This window comes from Bos indicus, chromosome 5 (assembly GCF_029378745.1).
Source record: "Bos indicus isolate NIAB-ARS_2022 breed Sahiwal x Tharparkar chromosome 5, NIAB-ARS_B.indTharparkar_mat_pri_1.0, whole genome shotgun sequence".
NCBI lineage: Eukaryota > Metazoa > Chordata > Mammalia > Artiodactyla > Bovidae > Bos > Bos indicus.
This window is the reverse complement of record NC_091764.1, coordinates 113,112,184-113,124,440: the sequence shown is the minus strand read 5'-3', so window position 1 is coordinate 113,124,440 and position 12,257 is coordinate 113,112,184. Positions and strand designations below refer to the sequence as shown.

The 12,257-nt window shown below is 52.1% G+C and overlaps 1 protein-coding gene across 1 annotated transcript in view; it reads right to left on the bottom strand.

Moving 5' to 3' along the window:
* Window positions 1–12,257, bottom strand: part of ACO2 (aconitase 2) — a 49,152-nt gene that overhangs the window by 14,578 nt on the left and 22,317 nt on the right. The window contains exons 2-3 of the mRNA XM_019961886.2: window positions 9,021–9,157; window positions 2,992–3,250 (exon numbers count right to left, since the gene is read on the bottom strand). Of these exons, the coding sequence (XP_019817445.2) occupies window positions 2,992–3,250; window positions 9,021–9,157 (396 nt within the window). The remainder of the gene's footprint in view (window positions 1–2,991; window positions 3,251–9,020; window positions 9,158–12,257) is intronic.

The following is a 12,257-nucleotide window of genomic DNA, read 5'->3' as shown; positions in this document are numbered from 1 at the left end:
AAAGGGTTTGGATGCCGGCCCACAAGTCTCGGCCGGCAGGCCCAGGAGAAAGACCAGGAAACAGAGACGGAGCCCAGTTCTGTGACACATGGCCAGGGAGTAGGTCCAGAACAAATCCCTTCCCCGCCCTGGGTCTCCGCTTCCTTATTTGCAGAAGGGTCCTTCCGGCACTCAGGTCCCTGGTCAAGGCCAGCAGTGAGGGGGCAGCAAGACACCACAGGACTAAGTGGGACACAGTGGGGGGAGGGGAACTGCCAGAGGGAAGCAGTGGGACGGAGTGGACCACCCGGTCCCACCACGCCTCATGTTGGGTGTTGTTTCTCCTTTGGAGCCTCGGATGCCTTGTCTGTAATCCTGGCTAATGTTTACTGAATGCCCACTATGGAAATGGTACCACGCCAAAACAAACCCCATTTTACAGACGCAAAAACAGAAACTCAGAGGTCTTGCTCAAGACCCTACTTAAACAGACAAGTCAGAGTTTGAAACCAGGCCTGTCCAGCCAGAGCCCGTCACTACATTGTAATAGGAACAAAGCTACTGCCCTCACAGAAGCTACATCTCAGAACACCTAGACCACTGTCTAACGTGTGGTAGGTGCTCAACACTTGGTAATATGTTTCATGGGCCCCAAATGAAAGACTGTCAGATGGACCATGTTCTCAACTGTAGGTTTCAGCCAAACAGACAGCAGGACGGTAACCAGTACGCCTGTAATTCAAAGGCAACTTCCTCAGGGGGAAGGGAAGGCTACCCCAGCCGAAGGACATGAGGCCAACGTTTAACTGGACAACCAAGCATGTCCCTGGACAGGTGAGACCTCAGGGACAAAAGGGATGGGACCACAGGCAGAGGAGGGACTCACTGTGGGCTCCACTGGGCCCTCCAAGAAACACCCTCAAAGCATGCAGTCCCCTTCATTTAAACTCCAGACCAACTGGACTTTCCCAGTGGTCCAGCGTGGCTAGCACTCCACACTCCCGATGCAGGGGGCCTGGGTTCGACCCCTGGTCAGGGAATTAGATCCCACATACTGCATATAAGATCTGGTGCAGCCAAATAAATAAAGATTAGAAGTAATAACAATAAAAATAAACTGCAGACCAACCACACATCCTTCTGAGGGCACGTGTGGCTCCCCTAAGTGAAAGAGTGGCAGACAAAGAGCTTGGGTCCCCACAGCAGTCTCTTTCTGATTAATAATTAATCCGTTGGTCTCCTCATTTACAAATCAGTCACTGATATAACTGGTACCGAGGGCAGGAGCGGGTGGCTGTGGCTGCAGCTGCTCCTGTGTCCATGCGGGTGGCGGGGTGGGGGGCGGGGGAGACAGCCAGGTGGGCATGGAGCGTTCTGCTGTCTGCACCTGACTCAGCCTAGATGCCTCTCTGCTGGTCTCTGTGACCCTGGACACAGAGACCTGCCTCCCTGAGCTCCAACCAGAGGGGGCCTTTACAAACACATGGAAATCCGACCACTCTCCTGCCCGGAGGCCTCAAGGCCCTCCTACTCCTGCCCGGCCCACCTCAGAGCCCCAGGCCCACAGGCCCCCTTCCAGCTCCATAAAGGCATCAGGTTTCTTCCAGCCTCAAGGCCTTGAGGAACCCTGCTCTGTCTAGAATGTGCTTCCTCATCTGTTCTGGTCTCAGCTTACATGTTACATCCTCCCCGACCCACACACACTTTCCAGAGTCCCACACGCTTCCTTCAGAATACACGTACAGACTAGTAGTTACCAGTCTGCGTAACTGCTTAGCTGCTGTCTCTCTATTGGACTCTAAGATCCACGTTCATACTGAATCCCAGCACAGTGTCTGGCATAAAATTAACGTTCAATAAACATGGGTGAAGTAAAGCAGGAATTGGGTTCTGAGACCCCATGACTCTGTGAATCTCATCTCCAGAAGGTAGATTTTAATCCATAAAGTCAGGGGAGGGCCGACTTCCGAGGGGGATGGCCCTGCTGTGGGCAGTCATGCATCTCTCAGGCTGAAGAGGACCCAGTCCCCAGCACTGCAGGACCCCGTCATGTTACCAGGTGCCAAGACTGCTGCTAACATGGGAACCACGGGCCAGCCGGCTGGACTCTGCCAGCTGAGGGCAGTCGCTGTGAGCAGGTAGGCGGGGGGGCCTGAGGGGAAAGCCGCCCTGAGCCTCTCCCAAGGGCCTGAGAGGCTGGCTGAGCTGCCAACCCTGGGAGCCAAAGCACTTTCAACTGCGCGCCATGCTCTGCGCCCGTCAGGCGGCAGCCCTGCCAGCACTCAGCTCCTGCCGACGGCCCCCAAGAGCGGGGCCCACGTCCATGACTGGGTGGAGAGGGTGGAGGCCCAGAGCTGCGAGAGACCGCATGTTGCCAAGAGCGGGCACACACAAGGGTACCACAGCAGAGCCTGGAGGAAGGCGCGTGAATTAGGCTTCCTAAGGAAGAGAGGGTAATCCAAGGTGTTCAGTGTGGCAGCCAGCCCCTTCCACCTCATTAAGCAAAACTCACAGATGAAGAAAGCCCACAGCGGTTATCAGTCAGTGGGAGCTGGGAGAAGGGTCTGGCCCTAGCCTCACCCCCGTGCAGTTGTGGGACTGCACACAACTTGGACGCCTCAAGTTTACCAACAGTGACACTGTTCACCCACCTCCCTGCCAAGGTCCCCAGGGGCCTGGCAAGAACACGAGTGACGACTCTCCAGAGCAACTGGAGACAAGGATCAGAACCTGCTACCTGCACCATTCACCTCATACTCTGTTTTATTACAGAAAAAGGACCCGAAAAGAGTACCTTTAGTATGGTTAAGACTGGGGATGATTTTTGCTTTCTCTAGGTCTTCTCAGTATTTTCTAACATCTTCACAAAGAGCAAGTGGTGTTCTTAGAGGCAGAAGAGAAAAAGACTAAACCACAGTCCCTTAGAACTAGGGGGCGATGCCCTCGTTCAAGGGCGTTGCCTCTCGTCCCGCGTCACACCCACTGCCCACCTCCCCACCACCTCCAGCTCACCTTGGCCCGACGCAGGTCCTTCTCCCCGCCGAGCTGGGCCTCGATCAGATGGTCACAGTGGATGGTGGACGGCACGGCCACCTTGGGCAGGCCGCTGCTGATGAACTGCAGCATGGCCATCTGGGCCGTGGCATCCTGCATGGCCACGCGGTCAGGCCGCAGCCGCAGGTATGTCTTGCCCCGCTCGATCTCCTGGTTGGCCGGGTCATCCAGGTGTCCATACACGATCTTCTCTGAGAGGGTCAGAGGCCGGTTCAGCCTGGCGGGAGAAGGGGAGGCTTGCCTGGTTCCGGCTGCACGATCCTGTCTGCCCACAGCCAGGCCCTCTCAAGTACAAGGCAACCTCGACGGCAGCCAGGGAGGGCACACTGCGTCCAAGGTGGAGAACCGGTACCCCCAGCACACAGCACAGCGCCTGGCACTCACCGGGTCCAAAATCACTTGAGGAATGACACCACCACAAGAGGGGGAGGGTTTTCTGTTTCTCCCTAAAGGATATTTACTTTCCCACGCGTATTAAAGTTCTATTATCTGATGAGCCCTTTTTTTCATCTATGTCTCATCGTTTAATCCTTACTGTAGCCTCGTCATTTAGTAAAATGACCTAGAATTAACGGAGACTCAGAGGAGTGATGTTCAAAGCTCAGGTTCGCAGGAGTCTCACCCTGGATCCTCTACATCTCTTGGGCCACGGCCACCTCCCCCGTGCAGTCGGCCCACCGGGACAGAGAATCTGCCTGGCGACGCCCTCACCCCATCTCCCCGCCCTGCACCCACAACCCTCTACCTTAGGTGCTGGAGGCCTCATCACCCTATTATGCAAAAGCCTTCCCCATCAGCCTTGCTTGCTCTCACCCCACTAAGACGGGTGAGGCTGCCAGCTCTCAGAACGGAAACTGACGCCAGCCTCACGAGACCCTGTTCCTAGACCCTGTTTCCCTGTGGGGCCCACCCCTCCCTTCCCGTCAGGGCCCCTGGGGAGGTGCAGCTGCCTTCTCGTTACAGCCTCCACGCCACACACTGAGCTCCCTCTGTGGGGGCCACCTCTCACCACCCCTACCCCCTCTCAGCATAGTCCGTCTATGCCTCACACCCTGCCTTCCGCCACTCGCAAAGCTTAAGCCAAACCTGGTTCAGTTCAGTTGCTCAGTCGTGTCCGACTCTTTGTGACCCCATGAATCACAGCACGCCAGGCCTCCCTGTCCATCACCAACTACCGGAGTTCACTCAGACTCCTGTCCATCGAGTCAGTGATGCCATCCAGCCATCTCATCCTCTGTCGTCCCCTTCCCCTCCTGCCCCCAATCCCTCCCAGCATCAGAGTCTTTTCCAATGAGTCAACTCTTCGCATGAGGTGGCCAAAGTACTGGAGTTTCAGCCCCCCGATCGTTCCTTCCAAAGAAATCCCAGGGCTGATCTCCTTTAGAATGGACTGGTTGGATCTCCTTGCAGTCCACGGGACTCTCAAGAGCCTTCTCCAACACCACAGTTCAAAAGCATCAATTCTTCGGCGCTCAGCCTTCTTCACAGTCCAACTCTCACATCCATACATGACCACTGGAAAGCCAAACCCAAGGCCTCCTCAAAAGGGCAGAGTTCCACTCATACCCAACAAACCACACACACACACACACACACAATTGGACTCAGAGTCAGAGGCTCTGGGTTTAGACCTGACCCTATTACTAAACCCAATGTGTAACCAGATAAGCCAGGGAGCTCACCAGTCCATCTCTAAAGTCCAGGGCTGGTACTGGAAACAGATAACAGTGTTTATACAGCACACGTTTTTTAAACAGCCTCACTGACGTATAACTGGTATGGAACAGACTGCACATATTTAAAGCACACAACTGATCAATTCTGACATATGAATATACCCATGAGATCGTCACCACGTTGAGACAACGCACACATCCGCCACCCAAAAGTCTCCTCTTTTCCCTTTATAATCCCTCCCTCCTGCCCCCATCCCTCGGTAGCCACTCATCTGCTTTCTGTCATAGTTTTGTCCTGGCGCTTTTAGTGCTCAGGGCAGTGCTGGTCTATATACGTCTATACTTGGATGTACAGAAGTCACTTTATTCTCACCACACAGAGGAGCAAGCTGAGGCCCAGTGAGGTAAAGAACCTTGACCCTGGTCATGAGGTAGCGAGTGGACGAGCTGGAAGGCAAGGAGCCACTGTGGCCGTTCACTGTCTTCTCAATAACACCTGGAAACTCAGGGTCCAGCCCGGCCTGTAGCCAGTGCTCCATTCCTATCATCACTGCTACTGCTGTTACCAATTACGACTCTGCGGGGAAGCAAAGACAGGCCCTTCTGCTGGCCTGGGTTCCAGCCCCTCACCCCCAAGTTGACTTCACCCCTTGAGAGCAAGAGCTCCCTAGGCTGCTGGTTTTGTGGGCAACAGCAGAGCAACTGGCAATTCTGAAAGCCTCTCAGCTCTGCTGTCATGAGAACTTGAATAAAAATAGGCCTGGCCTGGAGTACAGCCTGCCCCCTTTAGTGGAGCGTCTCCCTGGCTGGTGAGCAGGCAGTGACTCACCGCGCGGAGCAGAGCCCCTCTTCCTGGGTCCCAGGGGCGATGAAAAATAGCACATGGGCTTTCAAACCAAAGACCTTGACAGCAAATGCCTGAAGCTGTATAAAAAAGCTAAGGACGAGTTCATCATCACATTTCTGTGGGGATTAAGTGAGGACGGCAAAATGGATCCTCAATGCCCATCTGTCACCCCGCTTCACTGAGGGACGGAGACTCGGTTCCCAGGAACAGAATCAGGCTCCTCTGTCACAGGGTGGAGGAGTTGCCCCCATGCAGGCCCCCTGGCCCTCCAAAACACCCTCACATCTATCCTAATCCTTCAGCATCTTCCTAGAATGGCTCCACTTCTGCCTTCTTTTTTCTATGGAAGGGTCTCTCAACTGTGCCACCACTGACAGTTTGGGCCAGATGATTCTTTATTGCGGGGGCTGTCTTCCATACTGCAGGGTATCTGACCATATTCTTGGCCTCTACCCACTAGGTAACAGTCAACCACCACCCCACCCTGTGCCGGGGTCCAGCCCCGGCTGATCCAGGGTATTCGAAGGGGAGACGGCTTTGGCGGCTACTTAAATATTCATCAAAGATATAAAGAATAATAGAATGAGGATAGCTCAGCAGGAAAATTCAGTGGAGAAAAGAGGCTGAGTAGCTTGGTTTACGCGGGAGACCAATAAAACTTCAACACAAGAAGCTTGCACCACTTACGTAGGCCGCAGGCGTCCTTCCGTTCTCCCGAAGGAGAGGAGACACTGAGGCCTCCCCAGTTGGATCTTAGAAGCCCAGGCAAAATCAGTAAGCTTGGTGGGTTCCGCGCTCCAGATTGAGACTCAGCCAGAGTGAGAGAGAGAGTGACATGGGGAGACCAGTATTTCAAGGAACTGATCCCAATTCTTTATTTTCCAGAGTCTGTTTTTATACACTGAGATGTTATACAAAAGTCACGTGGGGACAGCAGTCCTGACTTTTATTAAAGTCAGGTGCTTCATACAAATGTATACAGAGGTCTTAGGGGTGTTACATCATCTTCTGGCCAGGGGGGCCTGCTGACAATTTATGACCCTCTCCTTGTGACAGTGGGCAGTCAACCAGAACACTTTTTTCTCCAAGGGTGATTATTCTTAAAACAGACGTCACTCAAATAAAGTTACATTCCTATAGGGTGAGGGTGTAGTGGGTTTTAGTTAAGGAAAGAATTTACTTGGCCTAAGGTCTAAAGTGATTTATATCAAAGGTTAATACTTATTTCTTCTATATATTCATTAACGTGTGTAAGGGCAGGGGATATGAAGACTTAGCAGTAAACATTGGCTCAACAAATGAAAAACCCTTCACCAATACAATTTCTAATCAGCCCATTATACTTATACTAATAGTTTTCTAACTTCTCTAAAGAACCTGTTTTTAGAAGGTTTAAAGTGTCTCGTGCCTCTCAGGGTTGGGAGGCTGTGAGCAATCACATGTGGCCGGACAAGCCTGTCAGGGAGGCTAGAGAACCTTCAGAGGAGTTTGTAAGTTGAAACACTCCTGTCACGCCCAGGAATTATTATTAACTGGAGCTCTAAGTTAACTCCTTCTCCGAAAGAGGTGGTGGGGGACAGCCCCCCGTAAAGTCAGAGGTGTAGGTGAGAGCACAAAGTAGTAAAGTAGGCAGGCTCTGGTTATGGGGGTAGATGCTCGAGAATTTCCAGGGGGACTCCTGAGGCTCGATCCTGCCTTTGCGTATGTCGAGCCTCCTTCCTCATGACCTTTGCCACAGGCGGAGTACCTCACGCTGGCCCCCAACAACCCTGGATTAAGACAACCTACAATGTCTCCAGACATTGCTAAATTTCCCTGGGGGACAAAAATCAACCCCTCACCCCCACCCTCAGTGAGAACCACTTCTCTGTAACAACAATGAAAATGGAACATCCCTAGTCTGTACTAATCTGGAAAATGCCCAAAGTTATTGATTGGACTTTTCTGGTTGGTGCAGGGCTGGAATAAAAAGGCAGAGGAAAAATTTTAAGGGGAGAGTTAATTTTGCTGATAAAAATTAAAACCAAAAAAATTTAAACCAAAACCAAAAAAATTTAAAACCAAAATTTAAATCAAAGTTTTTTGATTAATTTTTTGAAGCAAAGACAAAATGGTAAAGACTCTTTTGTCAAGTTATGTGAAAGCAAGCTTCTGTGTTACTTCTCCCAAGCAGGGGGAGGTGTTTTTGCAGACTAAAGGAAAATCCATTCTTTTCCCACTGAGCTGTGATCTGAGAGCTCTAAGAATAAATAAAATAGTGTTTTCTGGGGAAAAAGTATTTGTACAAGGTCGCAGAGTGATGAGGACAGTGGTTTTAACCCTGGCTGCAACCAGGAAAGTGGCCAGCACTCCTCACAGTCTGGTGTCCACTCAGTCACCTGGGGCGCCTGTGAAAACTGCAGATTTTGATTCAGTGGGTCTGGGGCGGGGCCTGAGGTTCTCTGTGTCTAACAAGCCCCCAGGGCTGCTTGCTGATACCGACGCTGCTGATCCACGAGCCACATTTTGAGTAGTAAAGTTCATACCACCTGAATCAGATGAACACCCTTGATGGACAATAAGAGGTCCTTATTGTAATTAGGTGATGCTATGCTGGAGGCTGTTGGAGATAAAGACTAAGATAGTCCCTGACCCTTAAAACTGAGGTGAGGATACCAGTAAGGCAGAAGCAAAGTGGCAACGGGGAGCACATGTGGCGCAGTGGCCAGAGCACTGGGTGAGGTCCAGTCACCCCCTCACTGTGTGGCCCTGTCCACCTAAGCCCGCTTGTCAGCTCTAAGCGGGGCTTCTGCGTGTGCTCATATTGGTTCTCTCGCGCTGCCAGGGCCATGTCACCCGACAGGCAGGCGTGCAGCTCTGTCTGCAGTGGCTCAAGCTCCAGGAGCAGTGCTGCTTGATATGCAGGGCCAGCCTCCATCCCTCCTCTTGTGGGATCTCATCCACCCCTCTCCTGAGCCAGCATCCAGCCCAGAACCTGGCACTCGGAACAGCAGAGCAAGATGGCTGCCACTTCACCACATGGGCAAAGAGCGGTCCAGAAAAGAGGGATGCTCTAGTGCCCATCTGAGCTTCCCTCTGAGTCTCAAGGTTGAGCTCTCTCCCGGGCTGATGGACCAAAGAGGAAATATAGTAATTCTGAAGTTCCTGGACCTGGCAGATCCCAGAGGAATGGCCCATGGCCAGTTGTCTGTTCTGGAAAGAGGAGCTGGGACGTTCAAGCCACAGCACCAAAGAAGGCCTGAGATCTCTAGGGCCCACATCTCCAGGCTTCTCCTTGGCAGAGAGGGCAGAAGGCCCACCAGTGATCTGAAACACCCTTCCGCAGCAGGGACCATTATGCCTTCAACGCCTAGATCCTGCCACCATCCTCCTCCGCCAAGCACCTCCTACACTGTCTGAGGGGCAGGAAACACCAGAAACACCAACCCCTCTAACGGTCTCCACAGCTCACCCTGCAGCCTTACCGTTTGCGGACAATGTTAATGTTCTTCTCGAGCAGGTCATAGCGGATGTACTCATTGGGTTCAAAGTGGCTCATGGCCACCTTGGCCCGTTGGCACAGGACTGAGGCCACATGGTACTGCCGCGCACCCAGGGCTTTCTGCAAGAAAGACAACAGCGACTGTCAGCAGAGTATTTAGGGTGCTGCACCCCAAGGGACGGTGCAGAATGGTGAAAAAAAGCATGGAATTATAGTGTCAAGAGCTGTTCGGTGACTGCAGCCTCAGTTTCCTCGCATGAGCACAGGAATGATATAGCAGCCACCAGGAACACAGCCTGTGGTAGGAGAAAGTGCAAGGGATTTACAGTCACAGTGGCTATTTATAGTCACAAAGTCGAGTTCTAGCCACCTGAGAAAACCCTCCATCATCTGAGGGCCAGAAGAGATGGGCCATGAGGGCACAAGCAGCTGTAGTGATCACACAGCTTCCACTGGGAAGGCAGACGAGAATGTGTGTGGAGACTCTCATTGAGCTCTAAAGCACCACCCAAATTGTACCTGCTGTCCTACCTGCTCTGTAGGTCCCTTGAGGGACTTTATTTGTCTTACTTATCTCTATCTGGACTACCTGGCACATTAGAGATTGAAAAACAGCTGAAGTGATGGAAAAATTAGTGAGGAAAACCTGCACATGAGCTTCGGATGTCTCCTCCTCCCTTGAAAGGGTGGTGGCTAACCCTGGGACGCGCAGCAGACTTACAGCTGGCCAGAATGTGGCACAATGATGCTACGGGGCCTCTGAGACCTGGCCATAAAAAGGATAACTTCCACCTGGCTCTCTTTGATTGCTCTAGGGCAAGACACCACTGCAATGAAAACATTTAGGCAGTCCTGAGAGAGGCCCACCTAGAGAGGAACTAGACCACCTGCCAAAACCCAGCATGACCTTGCTAGGCAGGTAAGCACACCATACGTAAGCAGGTGAAGCGCTGCAGCCAAAGCACAAGCAGCAGATAACCAGGGGCTTGGCCAGCAATCTGGACTGCAATTTATTGAGTGAGTCAGAGCCAGAATAACCCGGCCAAGACGCTCCCAAATTCCCGGCCCACAGGAACTAGGAGTGAGAAATGTTTACTGTTGTTTTAATCCTCCAAATTTGGGAGAAACAACTTATTAATGCAGCAGCAGATGAATGACTGTTGAGTTCTCAGGTCTGTTAGTTCATTTTAAACCGGATGACACACTTCACAGGGTGCACTGTGACCAAGGGAATAAATGAACCCAATGAAGTGACGGAGGGAAGGAAGAGCAGGGCTCCGGGTCTAGCAGCTCACACCTTGGGCAAGGAAAAGGCAAGGCTCAGGCCACCGCCCCGGGTGCCCTTCTGTAAGTCACCCTCTGTAAGAAACCCTGCTGACCTCAGCATCTGAACCACTACGACTGCGTAGCGGCCACTCCCTGTTCAGGTCACCCAGTGAGGAGAGCAGACCCCATTAGGAAACAGCACCTCCCCCCACCCAGCACAGCAGGAGGGACCTCCCAATGCGGACTTCAGGTCCACTTGCCCTCCAGCTCAAAATCCACCAGGGACTCTACTCCCTGCCCTTCTTCTATTGGGTGAAGAACCCGCCAATCAAAGGGCTTTTTTTGGGCAGCGGGGAGGGGGTGGTGGTGGTGTGGGCAGTACATCATGTGGGATCTTGGTCCCCTGACCATGGAGCAAACCATGTCCCCTGCAGGGGAAGCATGGAGTCCTGACCACTGGACAGCCAGAGAAGTCCCAAAGGACTTTCAGCAGTCTGTGCCAAGGAGGAATGTGGGACCCCACAGGGGCAGGTAATAATGCCAATTGGAAAAAAAGGACAAAACAGTATGTTCATGTAGAATATAACTTTGGGATTAAAAAAAAGGAGTATTAGTGAGATGAGCCCTGTGCTAAGCACTCCACGCACATCATGTCCGTTGAGTCCTCACGGCCACCCGGTGAAGTGGCGCCGATAACGAGCCTGTTTCCAGTGAGGCGACTGAGGCCCTTGGGGAGTGACCGAGGCCACAGAGCAGCCACGAGGACCCAATCCAGCCTGACTGACCCACTTTTCGCTAATGCCCCAGGCCCTCCCCCGAAGATCTGCCCCTAAAATGGGGATCAACTCTACACTGTTAATAACAACTGAATCACCTACATGCTCCGTCCTTAATCATGATATGCTCTGCTTACCAACCACGTGCAAACGTCTGCTCCCAACTGCCAGCTGCCCAAGAGGACCTTCTGCTCTGAGGGACACGTCCTAGATCCTCACGGTCAAACATGGTAGCCGCCAACCACACGTGACTGAGGTGCGCCCAGTGTGGCTGGGGAGCGGAATTTTTTATCAACTTTAATTGCCACTCAGGTTTATATATTAATAAGGATGGAAAAAGTTTTTAGGAAGCCTGTTTATTAAGTCATTTCTTCTAAAAAGATATCTGCTGCTAAGTCGCTTCAGTCGTGTCTGACTCTGTGTGACACCATAGATGGCAGCCCACCAGGCTCCCCTGTCCCTGGGATTCTCCAGGCAAGAACACTGGAGCGGGTTGCCATTTCCTTCTCCAATGCATGAAAGTGAAAAGTGAAAGTGAAGTCGCTCAGTTGTGTCCGACCCTCAGTGACCCCATGCACTGCAGCCGACCAGGCTCCTCCGTCCATGGGATTTTCCAGGCAAGAGTACTGGAGTGGGGTGCCACTGCCTTCTCCGAAAAAGATATCTATGTATTTTAAAATCTGGACCCTTTCCAACACCAGGAATTCATCATCCCACACAACCACCAATCCATTGTTGAAAATTTTCAAAATATTCTCCCAAAATATTCAGCCAAACTCGTTTCCTTGCACAATCTACTTTTTCAGTTGGGGGTCTGCCCTCTCAGACCATATGAAATAAACCCAACCTCTCTTCCTCAGGACATTGCTTCCCAGGCCTCAGATCCAAGAGAATCTCCTGAGATTGTTAAAAATATATAATCTTGGGAATATCTTAGCAGTTAGGACTTTGGGGTTTTCACTGTGTGGGCCCCAGTTCAATTCCTAGTTGGGGGACTGAGATCCCCCAAGCCGTACGACATGGCCAACGACAACATAAACCCAAAGCTCAACCCAGATCAGCAACTCAGCTGAGGGTGGGGTCCTCCTCAGCTATGTAAAGACGGGATCTATCATATTGTCTGAATCTCCTCCTTGCTAGGCCAAAGGTAGCCCTGAGTGCTTCAACTCTTCCTTTAC